The 18,715-nt window shown below is 39.1% G+C and overlaps 2 protein-coding genes across 4 annotated transcripts in view; both read right to left on the reverse strand.

Annotated features, from left to right (window-relative positions):
* LOC122572189 overlaps positions 1-18,715 on the reverse strand; it is a 57,842-nt gene that overhangs the window by 12,024 nt on the left and 27,103 nt on the right. The window lies entirely within an intron of this gene.
* Positions 4,045-16,272, reverse strand: LOC122572191 (interferon regulatory factor 2-binding protein-like B). 3 transcript variants are annotated; one of them, XM_043736873.1, is made up of 5 exons: positions 14,432-16,147; positions 6,585-6,793; positions 6,102-6,288; positions 5,555-5,799; positions 4,045-5,459 (listed from the first exon to the last, which is right to left on the reverse strand). In XM_043736873.1, exons 1-5 carry the CDS (start codon positions 15,141-15,143, stop codon positions 5,319-5,321), a joined length of 1,494 nt encoding a protein of 497 aa, XP_043592808.1. In that variant the 5' UTR covers positions 15,144-16,147; the 3' UTR covers positions 4,045-5,318. The 3 variants fall into 3 exon arrangements, with proteins under 3 accessions (XP_043592808.1, XP_043592809.1, XP_043592810.1); XM_043736874.1 differs by having other exon boundaries at positions 6,642-6,793; positions 14,432-16,100; XM_043736875.1 differs by lacking the exon at positions 4,045-5,459 and having other exon boundaries at positions 5,604-5,799; positions 6,094-6,288; positions 14,432-16,272.

The raw sequence follows: 18,715 nt of genomic DNA on the forward strand, positions 1-18,715 counted from the left end.
TTCACGTATTGCGTTATAAGGATGAAAATTCCCTATGAAAATTCCTCACCGATACACGGCATAGATAAGTGAAAATTCGATCAGCGGATGAACGCATTAACGACGCTAAACCACGCGACGTCTATCCGCTTTAAGGCATACGGAGTCTCTGTGGTTGCGCAGACAGTGAAGCGTGGCTGGCATTCGAGCCGTCTGCTAAAGGCAGATCAATATGCTGCTTTTGCCGTTTTCTTCCTGTCTACGTTCCTCCTATACAGACAGGCAGGCTCTTTCTCTCTCTTTGGCCCAGCTATCGCACCAGCTGAACATTGGCATTGATTTTCAAAGTTCAGGAAACGTTGCCTGCCTGCGAAGCCTGCGGAGGGCCCCGCCGACTGTACTCTGTGACCGGGCTACAACGTTGCATGCACTTTGGCTGTGTCGACCGGATCAATACGCTCGATACAGCGTCAATTTTGCGCAGAGGCCGTTCGCTTCGTACCGGAACTTATGATTCCAGCGCTTCCGGCCGGCAGCACGCAGACAGCGCGGGAAAAATATCGAACGCGTAATATCGTTAACCTCTTCGGATTGGAATACTTTTTCCATTAGAAAAATGAGAAAAAGAAACGAGTATGGCAACGTCGTAGATTACGTAACGATCTCGAATTACGAGCAAAAAAAAAGAAAAGAAAAAAGAATTCCGATATATCGTAAGGGAGAAACAATTTGATTTATCCAATTCTTTTAGAGAGGAGAAGCAAAACTTTAGAAACTCGCTTTAGAAAGGAAACTATAGCTGTAAATACTTGCTTACGTGCAATAGATGAGAAACAACTGGAAAGAATGGTAGGAAAGAGGACGCACAATTGTTACACATCAACACATATATTTTGCTTTTGCATGTTGCATACATACGATAAACAGTATAGTGTTTACGCGTTCCTCGAGGTATGGTATACTAGAAAATTTCATTATCCACTACTACAATTGCTATTCGACGTATTATTTCGTTACTTCCGCTTTCCTGTGTACTTCTGCTGTGTAGCTATCATGAGAGAGAGAATAATCGATAGAAAAAAGAAAAAAAACAAAAAAAAAAAACAAAAAAGAAAATGAAAGAAATCAAACGGAACGAACAAGGTACAGCTGTGAGAGAAACACACTCTGCCCGTAATGATTCGTACAATATATATATATATATAATACATTATTTTTCTTTCTTTGATTCGTCTCTGGAACGAAGATTGCGCGTTCTTGATGCATCTTGGTTTCGCTCGGAATAAGAAACGAAAAATGGGCAAAAACGACGGTCTGACGAGAAAGTTCCTGGCTTTTCTTTTTGGTCGTCGACAATGAAATTGTACGAATGCAAGATGCGACAGGCAAAAGGGGCGGATTTCTAAACTCTATATAATTATCCAAGATTAGTGTAAACAGTCATTATTAATATTATTGTTGCTGCAACGAAACGATCGTTTCCTTTGTGCATTTCCAATTTCGCTCATCTGGCCGACTGACACAGTATAAAATAAAAATTAACAAAAAAAAAAAAAGAAAAAAAAAGGAAGAAGAAAAAGAAGAGGAGAAAAGTAAGGTAAAACCTTTGCTATATTCGCTTAAAGATCAACGCATACACACACACTGCCTGAGGGAACAATAAACGGATTCGTACGTCGATTATTTTCAACCGATATTCTTCGTTTGTTCCGCAAAACGTCGTCCAAAAATAGTAATCGGAAATTGAGCAAGCGTTTGAGAAAAACGATCGCGCACGAACAATGCGAAAGACAGCAAAACGGACAGCAAAAAGAGCAAACGATCGCCGCTTGGACGATCGATTTCGACGACCAATGGTACTTATTGTATCGATGCATCGAGAGGATAAAGGCTCTTCTCGGGTTAACTCGTAACAAATCGATTTTTCTACAAATAGCGGGCTGAGAGTTATAGCGATGTAAGTGAAAATCTTCTAAATTCTAGTTGCTCGTCTTCCTTAAATCTCTTAACAAAACCGCTCGTTTAATTTCTCTCGTTTAACGTTTTTATTCAAGAAATTAATTATTTTAACGCTCGGTTAATTTATATATTATATTATGTAAATATGGAAACTTTTTCAAATGATTTTTACGAACAAAATACATACGCGATATATATCTTCGTAACATTATTGCGATCGATAATTGTGCTTCGCATCACCGTAATTTTCAGTCCGCCAAATGTGACGTGAAGAAAAAAATAAAAGATATGAAATCGCTCGAACAGAAAGAGAGTAAAAGACGGTTGGTTCGCAAAATCGCGGAATACGAGGAGAAACGAACGGAATACAACAACAACAGGAGGTCGTATCTGCGCGAAGAACTGTGTCTTTTCTTTTATAGCGAGCCTTCTCTCTTTTTTTTCTTTTTTACTTTTTTTACCAGTTATCCTCTTTCGTTTTCTATGAACATTTTCTCATTTTTGCAAAAATGGGGTAGATTGTATAATAAACCCTTTGTTTTTTTTTCTTTCGAACGAGCGCTTCGATTATAACTTTGATATCGAAGGTAGGAACTACCTGCCTCGGACTAAAAAATATCATGTACAGCCTCTGTAAGTATTGCTACGATCAATTGTGCTCTTTTCAATTTCGGCTCCACCCTTCTCGTTCGCTTGCATTCTCCGCTCCCTATAGTCTTTCCATTCTTCTCTTAAACCTTTCGCTACGATAAGCCTTTAACCATCGAATTATAATTTGCTGAAAGCGTATACAGAAATCTTCTACGGTACAGAATCGTTTCTACTTTCTCTTATACTTTTATGACTACTACACCCCTATACTCCTACTTCTAAACGTCGTATTTATTTTCATTTCTCAAGGTGTAATTAGCTTGACAAAAATACTTTGTACGAAACAAGCACTTCCTACGCGTGAAATAACCATCGCAACAACTTACAGTATTTTATGGCGATAGACATTGACAAGTACTTCGGAATTCTTCCGAATTTTCCCGAAGCCAAGAATGATATAAAAAGAAGTTAGTTTAATACGAATGATGATCCAATACGCTACAGAGAGTCGACAAAGGTTGCTCGGATCTGTATACCAAAAAATTGTCAAGACATTAAAGTTGCAAAGGTATATCGTAGCAAAAGGATTAATCCATCTTTTGCTCTTTTCCGCAGTATCTCGTCACTCATCCTTTCGCACTCTCTCTTGTCAATTTTGCACTCCTGTACTCCGGTACAATAAATTCGCTTACGCTAACGCAGATAGCCTCTACACTTAGCTGCTTCGATCGCGATCACCGCGTCGAAGCAACGTGTAATTCGAAAAAAAGAGCGCCGTTGACCAACAGAAACGATTGTGTTCCTCAAGTTCCGCCGGAAATCAGAGTCCCAACAACAGAGTACGAAGCGTGCATCGTCTCTGGATAGAACTTGAGCTACGCGAACGCATGATTGTTTCCGATTTCGCGCGATTTCGCCGCTCCGTTCTTCGCTTATTGTGCCAAATCCGTTTTGTACAAATATATACAAAAAGGAGCCGTATGTGTTCGCGTCCGAGGGACCGTCTCGCTTGGAGCGGACAAAACTCGCCAGAGGTTCCTCGAACGTCGGCAAGAGAACAACGTATGCTTGCATTATATATTTTTCAGTTTCTCGTTTCGTTTCTTTCCATTCCACTTTTTTCGCTTTCTTTGCTTCTCGTTACTTATTTATTTACTTTTTTTCGTTTTTTTTTTTATTCTTTTTTTTACGTTTTTAGAGACAATAGCGAGTGTATGGTTCCTATTTGACGGGCATCGCCTTTTTCATTGGCAAAATGAAAAACCAAAAGGCCCTCTCACTTAAAGTCTAGCGATTAACTAAAGGCGAAAGTGGACGTTACACAATCGGATACCGATTCGTCTTTCTTTTTTTTTTTGTTTTTTTTTCGTTTTTCTTTTTTTTTTTTTTTTTTTTTTTTTTTTTTTTTTTTTTTTTTTTTTTTTTTTTTTTTTTTTTTTTTTTTTTTTTTTTTTTTTTTGTTTTTCTTTTAATGAATGACTGGATAAGAACGATGTGTCCCTCCTCTCTCGTGTGTTTTCTTATTTCGGATACCACCAGACGAGTCTTATAAAGAGAATTCGCGATCTTTTTTCGCAAAAACGAGAAAGAACGAAAAGGAAAAGAGAAAATGACGAGGAAAATTGAACAAAATGCGCTCGAACGTCCTACAATGGTTTGAACGTACGGTTGTTTCCTTGTAAATGATTCGAGAAGAAAGAAAAAGAGAAACAAAAAAGAAAAATAATTTAATAGAATAACACGCAAAACGAATGTAAGTTTTCCTTCTTTTGTACATTTAAAACTGGTTACTCCTTTAATCCATAAGTTTTATTAATAACGTGGTATGTACACATATACATAATGTACAGAAAACCCGTACGCTGGGTCTAAATATGTCCGCAATGTTTTTTTCTTGTCTTCTATCATACAATGAGTGTGTAGTAATAGAAAGAGTATACAAATAAAAGATTAGAAAAAGACGACCGATCGGGAACTTGTCCGATAAGTTTCAGAACACCGAAGCGCGATACTCCCGACTTCGGTTAATCCGCGATCACGCGACAGCGTGAATAAAAATAAAGTACAATACAACCGCCTGACTTTAATGGTACCGTGTTGTGTTACCATAATGTATTTTATGTATATATATGTAAGTGTTTCGATTGTGTGTGTGTGCGTGTGCGTGTATGTGTGTATGCGCGTGTGCGGCGTGTAAAAATGTCTCTGTATGTATAGTGTTTCAAAAAACGCGAGAACATTCGCGACACAAGAAATAATAAAGAAAGGCGATCGAGTCTAAGTACAAACCCAAACCGGACACAAAATCTCTCTCGCGTTTTCTTTTAGCGTTTATTCGCACATATTCGACAAAAACCGTGTCTGTTTCTTTTTATTTCCTCGCGCATTAACCGTTCTACGATAATCCCATATATACACGTGCGCAGGACCGACGCCAGCGTGTCAAAAATTGCCAAAGACTTCTTCTCTAGACCAGTCAAAAACAATTGATCGATGAACGAACGATCGATCGAAACAATCGGTTGTCTCGGTGAACAGAACAGCCAGCGAAACGCGTCGCTGAAAAAAATCGTCCACTTTCCCCGACAACAACTTCATTATTAATTCCAATTTACACCGACAACGTCTTTGGCTCGAATCGAATAATGTTGGCAATACGTCGCCAAACATGTATCATCACCGTTACCAAAAAGTATTTTTTGGTTGAACCTTCACGGTTCCACCATGATTAACCCTCGTCAAAGAGGGTGCAAAATTTGAGCCCCGTTTTTAAAACAGCATGAGAATCTTTAGGTTTCTCTCTCTTTCTTTACTTTAAGCCCAGAGCCTGTGGTATCGTCGCCCAAGATAGTGGCTATCTCGCCTTGCATAAACGCCCATGGCACTTGGCTGTTCGCCAGTGGACATTTCTCTCCACTTGGGCAATAAACCTGAAACGATTGAAATTAACGTGAAATTAGGTCGTTACATTGAATGACAATCGTTCGTTCTAGATGCAGAATAGATATTTCAGTCGGAAACCCACCTCTGAGCCAGCACCCTGTCTCTTTATGCTTTCTCGGCTGCAAGGGAAACAGAATTTGTGGTGTGGCACGCTGGGACACTGAACAAAATGCGTGTCCTCGAGGCGTTCTTGACACAGGGTGCATTTTAATATCGGCGCTGATACTTGTTCGGCTCCGGCAACTTGGGCAACTGCTCCTTCTGATGACGTTGTCACAGTCGTCGACGACACGTGCCTTGAACCATTGGATCTCCTACCCGAGGATCCTGTAATCAATTAGTATGCACATAATTTAATTTAACGTATTTCTACCAATTTTATGCGCGATAGTAATTGGCATTTAATCCCCAACTTGTACAATTGGATCGTAGATGAACACATAGTTTAGATTACATCTAACTTAAGTTATCTAACTTTGAAGTACATAATTTTAATTTGTATACCGTACGAAATAAACATCATTGGTGGTTTTCAATGTGTAAAATATAACGTATACTACCACCAAAAATACTAGTTGAGGATTTAAACGAAAAAAAAAGAAAGAAAAAAAGGAAACAGACATAATTACCTGAACTGTTCGGGCTATGCTGCGATCCTCTGGAAGCACTGCGTTGCTGAGCGTTCGTGGCCGTGGTCGGTGGGCTTCTACTGGTCGGACTCGGATTATTCGGTGGCTGTGGCACTGATTCTGGCGACGCTAAGTTGTCAGCGACAGACATGAGCGCAGCCATGGGTGACGGGCCATTTGTCGAACCCTAAAACACAACATTCCTTTCAATATACGTATCGGATACAGCAACATATAACCTCTAAATGGTATTGCTAGATCGTAGATGATCAACAAGGTTTTAGGTTAAATTACTTAATTTTAGCCTACGCTTCGTTTCAACTTGTATACAGTATTTTATATGATAGTGTGAGAAATGAAGTACAAATTAGAGCTTAATATCGCAAATTCAAGTAACCTAACCAAAAATGTAGTAATCATCTCACGATCCAACGATGTCAGAGAGAGTATAAATAGCAAAGAATAATGAATCCTTAGACGAACATTGTTATCCTTATAGATGTATTCGCACGCGGTCGTTAACATTTGGAGCTTGATTACCTGGTGATGATTCGTCTGTGGATTATCGTTGGAGGCTTCTTGCGCCGGTGGCGGCGGTGGTGGAGGGCTCGTTCGCGGGCGAAGAGGAGACCCTCCACCGTTTGCCGCCACATTTGCTGGTGCCAATGGGATAGACGGACCGACGTATGCCCCTGAAATTCGATCAATCTTTAACATTTTTGCTATTACTATAACACAATCTATTCTATACGTATTATTAAAATTAACGTGACCAAGCGATTGCTGAGTGCGAAAAAAAGAAATTTCGTTCGAAATAATTCAAATTATTCCAGATAACCTATAAGCATCGTCATTTAAGAACAGGAACACTAATAACACTTTCTATTCTATATTATTAAACTTAACCTAACTGAATGATTATCAAGCGTCGAAAATAAGAAATTTCACACGGAATAAATTATCTAACATAACCTACAAGCATCGTCATATAAAAAGAGCAGAGACTTCAATGGATCATTGGAAGACAGAAATAGATATCCTTTCCCCTCTACATAGAGCAGCACGGACAACGTCGTGTGATTATGCTAATTGAAACGAGTGTACTTTTGTCATTCGTTGGTCGCATCGAGGGCAGACAAGCCTCGTTCCTGGATCTTTATAAATAGACTGACAATAGTGACACACGGATATTCGACCGATTTCCAACCGTCTAGAACCAAATCGAAACAGCTGCTGCCCGTTAAGTCCAATAGGTTAAGTCGAACGTTAGCCTGAAATTGATATTCTACGAGAGATCGTCTACTGAACGACACATACAAGACGTGCCATCTGTGTCGCCAGCTGTATACGAAGTGCTTTTCGTGACTTATTTGCTTTCATGAGCGCGCGATTGTTGCTGCTACACCAAGGAATATCGAGCGTTCTCGTACCTCGATATAATACCACTTACAGTTTACAGGACACATCGCGAGGTTACGCATTTTGATATTGTTTACGAACCGTTTCTATACCATTCTTAGGTCACTTTCAACGATAAAATCATTAACACGCGATACGCGTGTTACCTGTACGTTTATCTATAGTATAGATATGACTGTACGATTACATTGATACTGTATGTCATATACTCGTTGGCCTTCGAATTTTCAATATATCGTTCGATGATAAACGTAGAAAATGATTGGAATTTTTATGAAATATATCTTGCAGTAATTACTTTTACTTGTATTAATATTATTCCAAAATACAAAAGCAAATACCAACATAACTGCACAATTATAGTTCAACTAGAATAAGAAACACTTCAAAATGTCTGTATAATAATTAACTTTCGAATTTTCAATACATTTTAATCATTATTACTTTAACTGTTATCTAAAAATCTATCCTTATTATTATCTTTATGGAATTATTATATGAAGTAATTTGATTGTAATTACACACGAATTGAGATTTAAATAACGGAAACCTAACCCCAAAAAAAGTATTTCAAAATGAAGATGATATATCAAATAAGAGATAAACGTATGGAATAATTCAAGTTTTTATGAATTCAGTCTACTATGCTCTCTCGCGTTATTATTGCTATAATTAAAAATGTTTCAGCAAAATGTTTCTTTATTTTAAAAATAATTTTGGATATCAGTTTTGGGTAGCGGCCGCATCACTGAAATAACTTTAAAATAATAATTAATTCGTAAAAAAAAATTCTAGGTTATGAATTACCATATGGTATCACAATACTATTTTGCATTGTCAATGTTCATAAATACGTTCCTCAAAATAACAAGCACGCACACCGACGGTTAATTTAATATTTCATGAAAGTACGATCCGTTCCCTTATTTAAAAGTGCGTTCTTCTTTTACTTAATCGATTATACGTTAAGAAAGGTCAACAAACAAAAGACAAACATATTCTGCACTGGATATACTTTATTTGATGGCGCTCCTATCTACTGCTGTTGACACTCGTAATATATATTAGCAAAGCGCAATAACATACACTAGGTTGTAACATAAATACGTTTTGTTTTTAAACATACATCATTTATGGCACAATAGAGTATATGTGTATAAAATTGATAGAAATATTACCTGTACAAAATTATTGATTCTCAAAAAATATAATTATTACAAATTTTTTATGCGGCTGATATTTATATGAATATGTATTTCGTATGAATAACTTCACAAAAATAAACGACAGAAAAATGCAAGTCAGAGGAATTTCTTTATCCAACACTGATTATTCGTACTTAGAATCCATAAGCTTCCACGAATAAGGCAATTTCAGAACGGCGACAATCTCACAACTTTACTCTGCCATTCCACGTACGATGTTATCAAGAACCGCGCTACGCAACGAAATTCTCCCGACAACGTGCTACTTCTCGGTTATCGCGTGTCTCGTTATTTTTCTTGGCATGATGTTTACGCGTTTCCGAACCCACATACGAAGAAACGCATTCCCCCTGGTACGAGCAGATAAGCGAACGGATCGATATTAAGAAAGAAGCATCGTTTCGTCACGTTCTACGGAGGACCGTGACACGCGATATCTCAGTCGAGTATATCCACCGACAATCCTGTATATTCCAGTGGAACGCAGCATCCGCACGTATCTACCCCCACCACGAAGAGAAACAGGAATACGAGTCACCGAGATCTCGACTAGAGCGTGGTCTGCCATCGAGAAGATGTGTGACCGGTACTTTTCCGTGACGACTCTGATAGAAGCGAGGTCCGTTGGCGCGTCTCCGCTCTCTATCTATCTCTTGAATCGTACACGAAGAAACGTAGCAGCGATGATTCCTGCTGTACCGGAGAAAAGGAAAGAGAACGATGGTCACGGAATAAGGAGAAGCAAGAGGGGCGACCGACCCGAGAAAAACGCATGCGCGGTTTTGTAACAGACATCGCATGATGCACGTAGGCGGCCGGCTTAGTCACACTCTGTGCTTTGTATATCGCAGCTAACCGGTCGACTATAGTGGCCTTGTTTCGAAAGTATGACCCTCCCAGCGCGTCGTTGACGCCGTCAATGCGCGCATTTACGGCTAACGTCTCTCTACAGAGTGTCCCGAAATGTTTATTTTAAAGCTGCATCCTCACTGATATAATAATTTACTACTTTGTGTTAATGTTCCATGTTCCCTGAAAATGCTGCTATTTGTTGTTCAATGTTTCTCCTTGTTCCGTCATATTGTTTCTGTTGCCAATAATAAAAGTTACTGTTGCTTGTTACCGTTCAGATCGATCCAGATAAAAGATGGAGAAAAAATAAGAAACAAATTTTCTTTCACTGTATACTTGTTTTTAAGGAAAAATGACTTCAAAATCGAAACAACCTAAATCCGTTTGACTGCGTTACTTCAGCGTGGACTAAACGTTTTTACAAGTAGTAGTAAGTATTTATGTAGTAAGTATTGTTTATAACGAGCAGCAATAACAGAAAACAAAAAGTTTCTCATTGTTGCTTCAGTGAGAACACAGCTTTAGGTTATGTTTTCTACTAGCTTCAAATTAACCTTCATGAATCGGTTGTGAAACGAGAGAAACAATGCGGTTTATTAGCTTTGTAACTGGTCGAAATATTTAATTATTTGAATAACACATGACGACCTTACTACGTGCTACATAAACTACGGAAACTGTGTGGTAACAGAGGACAAATAAAATCGAATATATATCTGTTTATTTTGTTATTTATGCAAAGTAACGTTGAAAACCGTACTGTTAAATCATAATACGTCAAATAGATAGCTATAACGTCTTTATCGATATGTATAAGCTTTCTAACGAGATATATTCTCGTATTGTATCAGACTAAAGTTCTGTCAGGCGTTTTGCAACACCTTGTATATGGCATGGCGAGAAGAGACGTGCACACGAACGCGATACTCGTCCAGTGACGTAGGACGTAGCCGATGTATACATGTCTCTATCTGTACGCGATCGATCGAGCATAGTCGAGAACCGCGAACCGTGGCGATCATTGCGAAACACGGTTGGAAGCTTGCTGCTCTCGTTACTCGGTTACTACCGTTGCTGACAGCCTGTCATTTCTCATCCATCTCTCTCTCGTGTGAATGCATACGTGGCTACGCGTATATTCTAAAACGACTCATCGAACGACAAGAAGAATCGATAACTATTTTTTGGGGCGTGATATCGTTCTAAAAACCGGTGAACGATAACGATACTAACCTATCAACTGTTTTATTTTATTAATCTTGATAATCTTAAAATTGTCAATGTAAATATACTTGTGAAACGTTGAAAATAGTAATTTACATGGATATAAGTAAATGAATGAATTCTTAAATTATTCTTAAAATAATTCTTTCAAGTGAAGATCTAATTCGTTTTTATCAATTGAGAGGTTAGGAAGCTCGAGACGAAATAAAAATATATATTAAATCAGAATTCTAATTGCACAGGTAGGCTGTTGTTTATTTGGTATAAGCTATTTCTTTGTCGGCTATATCTATGAAATTTTACGCGTTCACTCTTCATTAAAGAGAATAGCAGCGCTTAATGTACGTTAACTCTCTTTGAAGAGGCACAGAGTGACGGGAGAGAACGTAACGGGCACACATAGAGTGAAATGAGCAATAAATTTAAATAACTAGAGAGAGAAAATATCACACGAGCGGTCAGATAATTGCCAGTAGGATTATACCGACTCGACTGTTTTAATATGATAAGGGCACACACGAATGATATTATAATGTTTGTCACGTCTTGCGATACTCTCTACGTTTATGAAAATAACTAAAATATAGTATAATATCCTTCCTATATGTACTTAAAAATGAATTTTAGTACTAACTATATACAAAAATAAATTATTTGCAATAAATTTACAGTTACGTAAAAATAATTTCAAAAAGTAGCAGAATTAACTTTAAAAGAGACATCTAAACTCTAAAAGTAAATTAATAGCAACTTAACCTAACCTCTACCAAAGTCATAAAAAGTACTTTCTACGATATGAAAATTAAAACAAGTAGGAAAGCTGGTTTTTTATTTTACAAACATTTTCTGAAAATCCACGTTTATTTCCAGACTCTAATCTTTGCCAGCGGCTAATCTATTTTTATCGAAACATGCGTACGTAAACGGGAACCCTATCTTCCCAACGGAAACGCTACTACTAAGGACAAAAAAAAGGATTAGATAAGATCGGGAAACAGAAGTAAGTCGTCAGAATATCCGTCGTTATCGCTCTGAATTTTATACAGTTTCACGCATAGGTCCGAATCCATTTAGGCGGCAATTCAAATATTTACAAATATCGACAAACAGTGAACCAGATTTTTATCTTTCGCTACTAATCCGAATCCTCCGTAATGTTCTTTACAGACAGCAATTTACGTGTTTCCTCGACTCCTAACGTATCTAGTTCAGACCGTTCGATTCAAGTATTTCTTACGGTTATTTTATGTAAGACAGTTTTTAGAAAGCGTTAGATTTGCTCGAATGGTTTCTCCAGTTTCCCAATCCGTTTTAGGGCGCCATAATGACGGTTAATCGCTAATTTAATTTTAACTCAACTGGTAACAAGCGTTTCAAGATCGGTAATGGAGAAAATCGTTTAAGTTTGATAACGGCACTGACACTGATCCATCACGCTACCGACGCTTTGCTATTATCTATTACTCATCGAATAAAATCAGATATATATATCTTATGATCATCCTTTTGAATATAATAAGTATATTTGTGTTAAGTTACAATTTACTGTGGACATTTCAACGAATAGCGATCACAGTGGCATTTTTCTAGCAGGAAATTAATAAGCAAAAATAACGTTGGATCCGAGTTATTCGTCTCTATTTCTTAGCTGAAGCAACGATAAATCACTATCGTTTCAGGAAACGATGAGAATGATACTAAAGTTTTGTTCGGCGCAAGAGAAATGGTGAAAATTTTCCAGGAAATATTTATAGCAAAGAGCGAGGCGACAAGACAGATGGCCTCCCTCAGTGACTGCAGCGAACCACCACTCGATAACCGTAAACACACACGCGCGTTAAGGTCGAATTAGAAAGTGGCCAGTGTCGAAATAACGGTCGATGACCAAGGTCACCCCGGCTGTACGTAGGTATACATACGTACTACGTACGGGCGCAGCAAACGCGAACCTCGGACTCGAGCATCGTCAACCCGCCTCGTCAATGAGCCACGTACGACGGAAAGGAGCGCAAGAAAAAAGGGGGCCACGCTACAGTTACCTTCGCGGTGCAGTCGCGAAAAAAGGTAAAATATATCGCGTACAAGTTGAACCGGTTTTTGAAAGTATTGTAGCGACGCGGTACTTCAACAGGAAAAAGAAACGATTTTTGCACAAAAATTGTACTTTCTATATGTATAATATTCGGTACAGTTCGAAAATGTATCTTCGACAAAAGAATAATATAAAGTGAAATTCTGGTAAAAACGGAATACGCTAATATTATATCTCACATTGTTGGTCTTTTCTTTATATTTCTAGTACAAGTTAGTTTCGCTTCTTTACACCATTCTCCTACCTGAAATTCTATTAATAGAGTGTCAAAAACCTAATCCTGGTCTTACATTGCACTAAACATTATAAATAGTTCTCTGCAAGACTAATAAATCTTATGTACATTGTTTTGCCCGCCCACCACAGAGATATACATGTTTATTCCATAAAATAGAAGGTTACGTTGGCAGTCCGTGATCAACATTTTTTTTTTTTAAGAGATTGGTCATATCTGACTGGTTACGATCCAGGAGCGAAATTACATTTGTAAAATGTTTGCGACGGTCGATGAGATTTGTATTGAGCAACAACGGACTCATTCATTGTATCTAAATATACTGTGTGACGTCATTCGATTGGACGTCACGGCACGGTACGGCACGGCAACTCGGTGTATCTTTTGGTCGTCCCATCACGTGCTCAACGTACGTCTCCTTTATACGCGTTTGGACGACTGCCGTTCGTCCAGAATGAAGGAACTGGCCGAAGGAAAGACGAAGAGAGAAAAACGCGCGCTGACTCGGAGGCCGTAAAGGCAACGCGCGTCCGATTTATAGTGGGAGGAAGAGAGAGAGAAGGGAGATGTATCATCCTTTTACTGCGGCGCGGATGATTCCCCGAAGCCCAAAGGCTGTGTCTTTTAACTCATACACGCGGTTCCTTTCCCGTGCCAGATGGCCACGCGCACGACCAAACGTTTACCTATTTTTACTACCAGCCGATAAGAGCAACCAAGAAAAACCATCTGCTTCAAAATGGAAGAAAATCTAATACCTTAATTTCAACATAACCGGCAATTGGTGTTATTGGACCATAGGAAACGGAGATTAGTTTTAAGTTTGGTTATATTTAGTTTTACAGTATTCAATTTTGACTTTTATATTTTCAATGATTTTACACGATAAACGTTATTAATGGTCTTTATGACGTGAAATATGCAATAGAAATTAGAGCGAAGTATTCTGAGATGAAGCAACTGATCCTAAAGTCTTGTGGGTCAATTACAACAGAGCGATACCAATTGAGGCGTAATATCGGGATGCCCGGTTAAAATAATGTTACATGCATCTTCGATGGTTATAAATATCAACAACATTGCTGGGTAGAATATTTCATCTGTCTTCCAAAATATCTAACTCCTCGTAAAACAATATATCTATGCCTAATAAGAGTAACTATATAACTTCTATAAAAATAAACATTGCAGCCATAAATAATTCTTGGTCGAAATCGAGGATGGCGAAGAGACTAGCAGATTTGAAAGCGGAAACGCGTCCATAACACGAGTAGCCAGATCGTTTCTTCTGCGTGTAACTCACCATTGGTCTTAAATGTAGTGGCGGTATCAAAACTGGGCGCTCTCACAGGATGCTTCTCCTTGCTTCTATCCTGCACGTAACTGACGGCAAGGCTTACAGCTGGCAAAGAATCGCCTCTGGTCAATGGCGGCCTAACCGAATGTTGCTCCTCCAACGTGAGCCTCTTCTCTGCGTGCTCGTCCTCGTCGATAGTGGAAATACTTCGCTTGAGCTGTGCGATGCCTCTGTTGTGGCTGAGGTTCACGTGATGCGCCACCGCGGCTAGGTGGGCGTTCGGGATTCTCACGTTATTACTCCTCATGCCATTCGCTATCTCATGAGTTTCCTCGTGTTGCCGAGAAATCTGCTGTCTCGACGACCCCGAGTTAAATTCTGTGATAGAATTTCGATGATGAAGCTGCGAGTAACCGGCGATATTGTGATGCCTCGAATGATTCTGTCCGGTATTCTGTATCGGTAGAACATCTAAATTAGCACCGCCGTTGTGTTCGGTGTGTCCAGTTGCTCTATATGTTTTTGATGTGGAGGATCTGGCTTCGTGGAATCCGTGTGCCTTTTTCATTTGCTTGGCCGATTCCAATACAGCATCTATCCTGTCGGCACCCTCGTAATTCACGCAACCGCGGCATACGGGTTCCGAAAATTCGGTGATCATCGCCCAGGGCATCCTGGGCAGATCGCACAAGTAGCACTGCGTTCTCTTTCCCATCATTTTGCTCGAATTCTTCGTCCGCGAGTACTCCGCCGAGTCGTCACAACGTACCAAAACGTATCACTCACATCCACTTTATCACGTCTACTATCCTGTTTCTTTTTCTTTCTTTTTTATGTATCTCTCTCACGCACTATCGAGACGCACAAAGTATCGGTTTTATAGCATATTTGGCATGAGAGACTGCGCTAGTCACCGCATATAAACACTAGGTCAAAAATCAACTTCACTCGCAGAGAAATCACTGGAATTATTATACTCCCACCGCGTCTTTCACGTTTCCTTTCCACTTTGGTTTCGTGAAACTACATGGATCGAGTCGCGACGAGAAAACGATGCCCGATATTGTTTGTCGGTTATTACGCCGGGAATTCAGCGAGCGCGTATTAACAACGCCCGAAGTGAGCGACGCGCCGTAAAGGCGGAGCTGAGAAAAAGAAGAACACGTTACTCGGACGCCAGATATTTTTACCACCGACTTGCTCTCGTGGTAAATCGAAAGCCGACTAACAACTAACCGCCATTAGCACCGATGCGCGAACGTACGATATGTATACAATAGAAACCGTATTCTAGGTTGAACACGAGACACGAAATAATGGTATGCGCGCGACACGACGACGTGCTCTCGCTCGCCTGGTTGCCGTACGAGGAGACGAACGCTCGAGAATGCGGCGGTAAAGCGGAGCTACGGGTGTCGCTCTCTTCCCCCCTCGCCGGTCCCTGCCTTTTCCTCGGCCCCGCTTCGCCTCTCCGCACACCTCTGTCCGACAACGCGACGACGACGACACAACGGCGGCTACGACGCGCTCCGCCAATCGGGCGTTGTGGCGTCATGGTGCATGACGTCATAATCGCGAAGCTGCGCATGCGTACCGGCTGCCTGCCCTAGGGGACACGTAGTCAGCGACCGGGACTCGAATGCGAACATAGAGTAAGCGAGACAGAGAGGGAAGAGAGAACCGAGGAAAAAAAGATGACGATAACACGCGCGCGCACTCGCGCTCCGTACCCACTCTTCGCAACGAGAGGTCCACTTTACACTCGAGAAAATGCTGTTAACGAACTACTCTTCGATTTTACTGAATATGGATGGGATCTTATAATTTATTGGTGGATTAAAACCGACGATTATTCAGCCGGCTGGATACCTCCTGCAGGTTACTTTTGTTACTGTTTTTAATTCGAGTATACGACGCGATCTTTTGGTGTATTATACATACATACATATATATATATAAATATATATATATGCATATATACGCACGTATGTACATGTACGTGCACGTAGAAAAATTGAAAAGGGCTCCACCCATTCTAATCTGCATGTGGTATCTGGATTTTTAGTTCGCCTGGTAAAATGGCGCCTACTAAGAAATACAACTGTATATCGTCCTTGTTGGTTTAATTAACAGAATATGAACTGGAATCTAAAATCCGATTACGCTCTAATTGTGCTCGATGTTTGTTAATGTACTTAACTGAGACAGTATAACGCACAAACACGTATAGCAATGCTAGTTACTACCTCGCAACTGACTCTAGTGTGTATACAGTTCTAAGCAGTCGGCTATATATTTATAACATAATTAGCATTACGTTATACCTACCGTTACGTAATAATTAGAATTTAAAAACACGTCTTTTTCATTCTCGACAAATTGTCGCTGCAGATTCAATTACATTAATCTTCTCAGTTTGCTTTCCTTTTAGATTATGCAAACAACTACTGAACTGTGTTACATTTTCTATATTAATTTATGCATTATATATTTTGTATCATACTAAATAGCAAATTTATAGCATATTTCGCAAACTAATTTTCAAATCTATTCGACTGATAATTTTTCACTTTTATTTTACAATCGCCTTCCTAATCTTTTACATAACAAACTGAGAATTTAAAAAGATTCCGCTCGAAAGCAATTGTAGGAGATATCGTAGACACGATTTTCTCGTTTTTTTTTCGTGGCAATCTTAACGCCGCCATTCACCAATTTTATCTTCTTTATCATAATCGTTGTTGATCAACGACTTTGATTCGCCGTGGAAGCATATGAATTGCAATCTTCAGATGCAATTAAACGAAATTGCTTAAGCCAAACGATATAAACAATGGCTATTCATACCATAATACGGATCCAATGATCGCATAATGGCGTGCCATTTTATCGGGCTTTTCGCGATAAGGGAATACGAGATAACGGTCACAGGAGGCTTGGCATCTAGAGTAGATAGTTTGGTTATTGACTGAGTTGCTGTCGTTACAACGACGAACTGCGCGTGATGAAACCTCAGATTATCCTCTACAGATGACCACTGATAAATCCATGTCGTTGAACTCTCTTTCTCGCCACTTTTAATTTTATTGATCGTACCGATAGTAGAGATATTATGCTGTATTTTGTAATACCTGCACAGCTTAAATAGAAAAATTAATCCCCTTGAAAAACGATATCGCGAAGAAAAGAAGAAAGAAAGGTACGATAAGATAGTATCACCTTATCGAAATATTAAATTATGTGATTACCGTATCACTCGCGATAGTATGTATCTTTTCGTCATCTGTAACATCGTACGCGATGGTGAAATCGATTTTATATCTTGCGTTGTTAAAACGCGATAAAAATTCACGTAATCTGTGGAAGTAACGTTTCACGTGTACACATAAGTCAAAAATAACCAGACACTGGTGAAAATTCTCAAAATTTCTAACTAACGAGCATCGCGCTCTTTATACATAGACGTTTTCATTAGCTTGCTTCCACTATTCCAAACGTATTCCTATCTATCGTTTAACGCGATACAAGGAATACAAGTGTGTGATTATGCATGCGCGCAGATGCATATTTATTCCGTCGCCACGAGTATAGGAAAAGAAACGCAATTGTAAATTATTTATAATATTTACCGCAAAGTTTTACACGATGTACAAATATCGGGTATCTACAAAGGAATGACATCACTCTGACATCATAGTACGACATGACTTCGTAACGCAAAGCTTAGATGCAGCGATGCAGTCAAACAAAAAGTTTTACCGGGAACGTTATACAATTTGTGCGAGCTGAAACGAAGAAAAATGAATGACCGCATAGTTTCGTTCGAAGGTATATTAGTTTCTACTATTGCAACTCGATCAGCATGGTTGAACCAATATTATCAGCGAAATTTAACGAGTCGCAAGTTACGAGCTGTCAGCACTAATAAATTCTCTTACATAACAACAACAATTTTGATAATAAAACAAATGAAATTGTACGTATAAATATCGTAATGAATAGATTACAAGTCAATCGATTATCTTATTCGATATTAATTTGTACGTTTTGGTAAAATTCACATACTGTTAATAGAATAATCGACTAAAGTATCCGGATGCTTTGCATAAGCATCCGTGCAAGTGTGTCAAACAACCGGCCGCAAATTTAGCCAATTGGTAATTTTAATACGACCAGTTTGTCGATAACACGGCCATGTGCAAGGCTGGAATAGTTCACCGTTAATCTCTGAAAACACATGAAACGCGTCGAATATCTATTTACAGACAAGGGACAAATAACTTTGTCACT

Source organism: Bombus pyrosoma, linkage group LG10 (assembly GCF_014825855.1).
Source record: "Bombus pyrosoma isolate SC7728 linkage group LG10, ASM1482585v1, whole genome shotgun sequence".
In the NCBI taxonomy this organism is placed as follows: Eukaryota; Metazoa; Arthropoda; class Insecta; order Hymenoptera; family Apidae; genus Bombus; species Bombus pyrosoma.

What these genes read in the sequence shown, in the direction of transcription:
- LOC122572191 (XM_043736873.1), bottom strand. Translation starts at nt 15,143, where the DNA reads ATGATGGGAAAGAGAACGCAGTGCTACTTGTGCGATCTGCCCAGGATG. An exon ending in GCATAGCCCGAACAGTTCAG is followed by an intron (nt 5,800 to 6,101) that starts GTAATTATGTCT and finishes AATTGATTACAG; the next exon opens with GATCCTCGGGTAGGAGATCC. An exon ending in GACAGGGTGCTGGCTCAGAG is followed by an intron (nt 5,460 to 5,554) that starts GTGGGTTTCCGA and finishes CAATCGTTTCAG; the next exon opens with GTTTATTGCCCAAGTGGAGA.